Below are 7,779 nucleotides of genomic sequence, written 5' to 3'. Positions count from 1 at the left end.
AAAGAAACTAGACCTAGAAGATGATTCCGATATCACAAACACAGGTGAACTAAAATAAAATGGCACTACTGAGATATCTTCTAAGTCTAGTGTAAATTAGGGTAAATAAAACCAAAAACAGTGATAATCTGATTGGGTTGGATAAGTAACTTAAGAAAACCCTAAAATTATCTTGACTCTCTGGAATATGGACTTACATCTACTATCAGGAACTTTGCTCCTTCCCTAAGTGTATATTTTGCCTTGAGATATTTTTCATTGTGTATAAGGCAGAGTATATAGAGAGACATTTAAAAATGAGTGTTTCATCTTTGTCTCATTGTTTACAAATTTTCTATTCCTTTCATGATTGAAATATACACAATATTAGTTTAAAAAGTGTATATACATACATACATATATATATATATATATATATATATATATATATATATACACACACACACACAATGTACAGCCTCACTATTTTTCCAGATGAGGATGGGCAATCAAAATGGTTTGGAGACCACTTTTCTGGAGGGAGCCAGGGATGACCCAGGGCAATGAGATCAGGCCACATCCTCTCCTGGGTCCCTTTCTTTGTGTTCATGTATCACTTGTCCTGAGGGTCACAGAGTCTTGATCACATTCCAGGGCAGCTTCTTGTAGGAGAGACATTGTCTCTCCTGTGACTCTGTCCCTAGCCTAGGTGTCCAGCAGGCTGCATGAAGGGAAGGAAGGTTACCAGTCCAGGATCCTGTGCTCAGGAGGACACATGGGGAGGGACAGCTTGGGCTTTAAGGGCCCAAGAAGGAGCAGGATTTCTGGATACACCTGGGAACAAGTGAAAGAGGTTGAGCCTGTTGTCTTTGCCTTATTCTTCTCTCATACCCTCTCCCAGGAAGGTCTCTGCCTGTCATTCTCCTGTTCTGGTGTGCGTTTGGGGCAGTCCCTTCCTTCTTCCATCTGTAGAATGAGCACATAGATTGGTTCAGGACCAGCTGTGGCACCCTGGGATTCAGAAGCAGAGCCACCCCCGCCTCTTTCCGCTGCAACTCTGCTCCTGGCACAGAGCAAGCGCGCGTTAACAACGGGGTGATTTTTCTTTAATTCCCTTCCAGTCAGCATTTTTGTGTTGGATTCCACCCACGGGTCTGTCCCAGAGGTCAGGAAATGAGGTGATCAGCCTGAGCGAGGAATGAAGGGGGAGGGCTGAGGGGCGATTGGGCAAGCGGGCTGCACAAACAAAGGGGGTCAAAGATTGTGCTTGGCCAGCCCCGCGGGGGATAAAGGGGCGCGGGGCGCAGGGAGGTGGCCCAGAAGCCGGTCCGTCTGTGCTCGGCACTCCGCTTCGCAGACCCGGGAGGATGAGGCTCGCCGTCCGCGCTCTGGTAGCCTGCGCGGTCTTGGGTGAGTGCGGTCGCTGGGAAGGCCCGCAGAGTCGCCGGCCCGGGCGCCCCCTAATACCGGAGCCCGCCACACCATCCCTGGGCTCCGCGCTGGAGCTGGAAGCCCGGACCTTTCCTTCGCTTCTCCCCGCCGCACCCTTGCATCTGCTTCATCACTGCCTCAGGGACAGCTCTGCGCTTGCGCGCACCTTCTGGTTCTGCCTGTGCCTCTGCCACCGTTTCACCCCCTCCTTGCTTCCTCCTCGTGTCCAGAAAACCTTGTAGTAGCGGAACACAATAAATTAGAGCACTTCCATCACGGTTTATCAAATCCCTTTGCTGCGGTCTCAATCAGGTCCAAACTGCTTAGGATGGCATTCAAGGCCTCTCCAGATCTGGTCGCACCTCCACTGATAGTCTGATGTCCCATGGGTGCCCTTGGTGCTGACCATGCCCCACTAATGAGGCAGGGCAGTTGAAGGGTTTGGAGCATGGGATTTGAAGCCAAACTTTTTGCGTCCCCAGCGGTGAGGAGGGTAGTACAGCCTGGCCTGGAAAGGTCCCGTGAGAGTAAGTGAGGCCGTGGATCCAGGCATTAGTGGAGTGGACTTTGCTGCACACATCTGTGCTTCGGAGCCTGTCACTGTTAGGCCCCCTTTGTCCAACTTTTGCTGGCCACTCGTGGTGCATTTATAATACCTTTGGAGCCTTCTGTGTTTAGTTACTTGTCTTTCCTGAAAAAGTTAACCCTTGAGAGTCGACCCACCTTGCTTGCCTTTGCCTACCCACCCAGCCCCCAATCCTAACCTCAGAGAATCTCACAGGGCTGTGGAAGGTAAATGCATGACTGAGGACAAATTCCTGCCTTTGGGATCTCAGGAGGGGCAGTTTGGGGAGGGCCTGGAGGAGTGGTTTTTGGGAGAGTCTGCCACTGACTCCTTGTTGCCTCCCTTGATATCCCATGGGCAGAGGTGGGATAAAGGGTGGTAGGGGGACAGGCTTCCTGTGGCCCCTCTTTTTCCATCCTGGAGAACTGTTCCCTCCCCCTCTCTTGCTTTGTGCATTGTGAATATTCATCCGCTTCCTTGAGCCAGCCCTGTGCTGTTGATCCACAGAGTGGAGATGACAGAGGGCTTTGCGGACAGTGCCAAATGCTCATATCATGGGGACAACACATCTGCAACCCCATGGATTAATCGCTACAGACATGGCTGGCTTTAGCTTCTCATAGTGGCAGCCAAAAAGCCTAATGGTAAAATTGAGGGAGGGGTCATTGGAAACAGAGAGAAACATTGAATATGTGGAGTTTCTAGTTATTCTTGGAACAGAGGATGACAGATGAGCATCACAGGCAAATTTATTGCCTCATCAATCATGTACCCCTATGTACTGGCCAAGCACATGGAAAACAACTCAGAATGTTATCTTCTTTTGTTCCCTGGGCAGAGACCAAAGTCTGGAGACCTGATTTCTAGGCCAGTCTCAGCTACTAACAGGCTGGGTAACCTAGGGTAAAGCATCACTCTCTGAGCCCAGTTCCCTCATCTCTAAAAGATACTAATTACTGGATGATGCAATTCCTTCCCTGCTGGCTTCCCAGAGTTGTAGCATTGAGCCAACACCTTGACGTAGCTAAAAATCCCCTGTGTATCCTGAAGCTTGTATTCCATGGCAGGCCACGGGTCATGAGGTGAATGAAGGAGGCTCAGAGAACACAGAGGAGCAGCTTATTGTCTCCAGTTGAGAGCTGATAGTCAAGTCGGCGTCCCTCTGGCCAGCACAGTCTGGTCAGTGGGAAACTAAGAGGCCATTAGGGTGCCTGTCACTCATCCCCAGACTCAGAATGCAGTGGAAACTGTGTCCCTTGTTGTTCACGGACAGGAGTGGGAGTGGACAGGATGGAGGGGAAGTAGGCTTCACGACCCTCCAGAGGGCGCTGCTGTCTCTCCCACTGGCACAGGGACCTCTGACCTCTCTCCCCTAGGGCTGTGTCTGGCTGTCTCAGAGAAAACTGTGAGGTGGTGCACCGTTTCAAGTCATGAGGCCAATAAGTGCTCCAGTTTCCGTGAAAATATGAATAAAGTCCTCACTAATGCTGGTCCTTTTGTCTCCTGTGTGAAGAAGACCTCCTACATCGATTGCATCAAGGCCATCATGGTAAGTCGTGGCTGCCTAAAGGAGAGCAGAAGAAAATCCATACTTTCTCTTTCTCCTGTTGTTTTGGAATCATTCTGTACTCACAGGTAGGAGGCTGCTGTGTGGGGCAGTCAGCCCCTAGTGCTGGTAAAATCACTTTAGAAATGGAAATATGAGCAGTCACCTTTAATGAGTCTTAAAGCAAAATCTAACATGTTCTGAAAGGGGACTCTTTTGAGCCACCAAATTCTCTGAACTCAGAGAAGAAAACAAGAATACATGCTATCAAAATGACCATGTAACACTATTTTGGAGGTTCCTGATGCATCACAAGAAGTAGATGAATGGTACACACAGGGAAGAGGAATACATAGTCATGATCGCAGTTGATAGCTGATCCTTTTGACTCTTCTAGGTTTTCCAAAATACTCTTCACTCCTTTAACATTGTTCCTGCACATTTGAACGTGTGTCAGACCCTGTGCTGGGCAATGGGGCTGCAGTAGTGAATTTAAACACACATGCTCCTTACTTTTGAGGAGTTTACAGTCTAGTCAGGAGAGAAGAAAAACATGCAAACAAGTAGACGTGAAATTTCAAATTGTGTCATGTACAATGGAGGGAAAGAAACAGAACTTTCAGAGGAAACTTGCTTTGGCCTGGGTGTCAGGGACAATCTCTCTGAGAGGGAGCAATGAACCTGAGACCCCAGGGATGAGCATGGGTAAGCCTGCCAAAAGCTATGGTAGAATACGCCAGGTAGTGAACCATAGCATGTGCAAAGGGCCTGAGACTGGGGGGAGCTGGGCTTGTTTGAGTTTCTGTAAGGAAGGTAGGGTGACTGGAGCAGAGCAAGCAGGAGACTGGAAGGAGGAATGAGGTGGGAGAGGTAGACTCAGCCAGATGGAGCATGATTAACTCAAGGAATCAGTGATTTGGTATAAACAACTGGTCTGGTGTGTGTGTGTGTGTGTGTGTGTGTGTGTGTGTGTGTGTGTGTGTATTGAACCTCAGTTACTATCATGGCTTAATTATAACTCTTGATTTATGACATAATTTCAGCTTTGGTGTATGCATACCCCTCTTTGTTTTTAAATATGTTAATAATATAAAATAATATTATCCACAAACCCACCAGAGGTTCTCAAAACTTCATCACTGCCAATAGCTTATTTCTAGGGCTACTGTGTGGCAGCATTGGATTCTATGGGAACAACACCACTTGGGGTAGTGTAAGCCACTGGCCCTACTTACAACTAGTGTGTGTTTCCCCATCCAGCGCAAACAGAATCCTAAAACTTTCTTGCCTTTTATTTTAATTTAAGACATAGAGGTATGTGCGGATGATTGTATAGTTTTGCTTCTTAAAATATTTTATAAACATGCCATCGCTATGTGTTGTCTTCTCATACTTGCTTTTCCCTCCTCAATATTATGTCAGGTTTTCACACACGTTGTGAATATAGCTATTGTTCATTCATTTTCAGAGCTCTACAGAAGTCCATTGTGTTAGTATACCACAATTTATGTTTTCTTTTCTGGTCATAAGACATTTGGATTTTTTCCAGTTTTTTGTTATTCTAATCAGTGTTTGTGGAATACTTTTATACAAATCTCCTGGGACACAAGAATTACTAGTTTCTCTTTAATGTATATGTAGGAGCAGAGTTTCTGTGCCATGGGATATGTGAGTATTTGACTTTGAAGACGATGCCAAATGTATTTGGTTTTTAAGCAAATCCAATGTGGTTATTCCAATTTCCACTCTCACCAGCAGTGTATGAGAGCATAACCCATATCATTCTTGGTGAATTTGGTATTTTATTATTATGAAAAAAATCACTATCTCTGGCAGTACTTCTTAACTAAACTCTATTTTTCTGATATTAGCATACATACCACATCAACTTGCTTTTGGTTAGTATCCTCTTCCTATATCTCTTTCCATTCCTTTATTTTCAACTTTCTGTGTGCTGATCTTTCAGGTGTGTCTTTTGAAAATTGTATATTGCTGGATTTTGTTTATTAATGAAATCTGACAATCTTATTTATTTTATGTGGTAAATTTACACCATTAATAAATTATTTTTTTTTAATAAATGAATTTATTTATTTATTTTCTTTGTTGGCCGTGTTGGGTCTTCTTAGCTGCACACAGGCTCTCTCTAGTTTTGGCGAGCAGGGGCTACTCTTCGTTGTGGTGCATGGGCTTCTCACTGAGGTGGCTTCTCTTGTTGAGGAGCAAAGGCTCTAGGCACGTGGGCTTCAGTAGTTGTGGCACACGGGCTCAGTAGTTGTGGCTCGTGGGCTCTAGAGTTCAGGCTCAGTATTTGTGGCACGTGGGCTTAGTTGCTCTGTGGCATGTGGGATCTTCCCGGACCAGGGCTCGAACCCGTGTCCCCTGCATTGGCAGGCGGATTCTTAACCACTGAGCCACCTGGGAAGCCCAAATTATTATTTTTATTATTGATAAATTTGTACTTATTTCTGCCATTTACTTTTTGATTTCTCTTAGTCCTGCTTTCCCTCTGATTTCTGATTTTTCCTTTTCTGATTTTTAAAAATAGAGTTCGTACATGTGTGTTCATTTGGATTGTTTTCCCTTTATTCCACTTTCCCCCTACTGAAAGTAAATTTAAACAATTTATATATTTTAATGACTTCCTTTAAATTTTTACTGTACAATTTTAGCTTAACACAATGTTAATAGTAAAATAATCTTGACCGTTATGTCCTTCTGAAACAGCAAAAGAACTCTGGAATATGGTAGCTCAGACTTTGCTCTTCCCTGCGTAGATATTACTATTTGATATTTTATGTCTATCTTTTTTTAACCCTGGAATGTAGATACTTCATGTATTTGTTGGCAGTATACATAAAATACTATATAAATATATATTTATATATGTGTGTGTGTGTGTGAGTGTGTGCATGTGTAAGTTTGTGTATGCACCCAAAAGTTCAGAAAGAGGGAGAGAGAGAGAGGCAGAGAGAGAAATTTGGACTTGTTTACATTTTTGCCATTTCATCTGTTTACCATTCCTTCTTTTTTTTTTTTTAAGTTTAAAAAATTTTTTGGCTGAGCTACGTGGCTTGCGAGATCTCAGTTCCCCAACCAGGGATCGAATCCAGGCCACGGCAGTGAAAACACTAAATCCCAACCACTAGACCACCAGGGAACTCCCTACTGCCCCTTTTTTTGTTTTGCGGTACGCGGGCCTCTCACTGCCGTGGCCTCTCCAGTTGCGGAGCATAGGCTCCGGACGCGCAGGCGCAGTGGCCATGGCTCATGGGCCCAGCCGCTCCGCAGCATGTGGGATCTTCCCGGACCGGGGCACAAACCCGTGTCCCCTGCGTCGGCAAGCGGACTCTCAACCCCAGCGCCACCAGGGAAGCCCACTATCCCTTCTTATATTTCAGACCATCCTTCTGGGACAAGTTTTCCTTTTGAAATGTGTTCTTTTGGTGATACTTTAGAGTCAGTATCTTGGTGTTAAACTCTCTCCATTGCTTGCTTGTTTGTTTTCTCTGAAAATGCTTTAATCTTCCCCTTATTGTTGAATGGTAATTTTGCTGAATGTATAATTCTAGTTCGATATTTTTACACTATTTAAAAATACCATTCCACTGTCTCCTGACTTCCACTGTAGTCGTTGAGAAGTCTGATATTATCCTATTATTCCCTCAGTCATCTCTCTGGAAAACTTTGAGATTTCATGTCCTTGGTTGGTGATGTTCCATAGATCGCTATGATATTTCCAGTTGTAGAAATCTTGTTACTTATCTTGCTTAGAGTATGTTGGATCTGTGGAATCATGTTTTTCACCAGTTCTGGAAAATTTCCTGCCATTATCTCTTTAAATACTGCCTTTTCTTTAGTTCCTTTTTTTTTTTTTTAATTCTAGGATTCCAAGAAAACACGTTAGGCCTTCTTTAATCTAGCTTCCATATCTTTTAATCCCTCTTTCATAATTTCAGTCTCTGCACCTCTTTTTTGGCAGCATCCGGGATGAATTCTTCAGATATAGCCTCTAGTTTCCTAATTCTCAATTTAAACATGTCTAATCAACTTGTTGCCCATTGATTCACTTTTTTTTTATTTCAACAAGTATATTTTTTGCTTCTAGAAGTACCAGTTTAAACAGCTTTTCTTTTTTATTCCTGATAATTTCCTTTCTATGCTTATCTCTGTGATTGTAGCCTTCACTTTGTGCATAAAGCACATATATAGCTCTTCTCCATTGTTTCTGACCATTCCAACATCCACAACCCTTGAG

The 7,779-nt window shown here is 44.3% G+C and overlaps 1 protein-coding gene across 1 annotated transcript in view; it reads left to right on the top strand.

Annotated features, from left to right (window-relative positions):
- Positions 1–1,346: 1,346 nt before the first annotated feature.
- Positions 1,347–7,779, top strand: part of TF (transferrin) — a 31,705-nt gene continuing 25,272 nt past the window's right edge. Inside the window, exons 1-2 of the mRNA XM_007457570.1 lie at positions 1,347–1,389; positions 3,352–3,524. Of these exons, the coding sequence (XP_007457632.1) occupies positions 1,347–1,389; positions 3,352–3,524 (216 nt within the window). The remainder of the gene's footprint in view (positions 1,390–3,351; positions 3,525–7,779) is intronic.

The sequence above is a fragment of the Lipotes vexillifer genome, unplaced genomic scaffold (genome assembly GCF_000442215.2).
Source record: "Lipotes vexillifer unplaced genomic scaffold, Lipotes_vexillifer_v1.1 scaffold86, whole genome shotgun sequence".
Lineage (NCBI taxonomy): Eukaryota > Metazoa > Chordata > Mammalia > Artiodactyla > Lipotidae > Lipotes > Lipotes vexillifer.
This window is presented reverse-complemented; position numbering and strand designations above follow the sequence as displayed.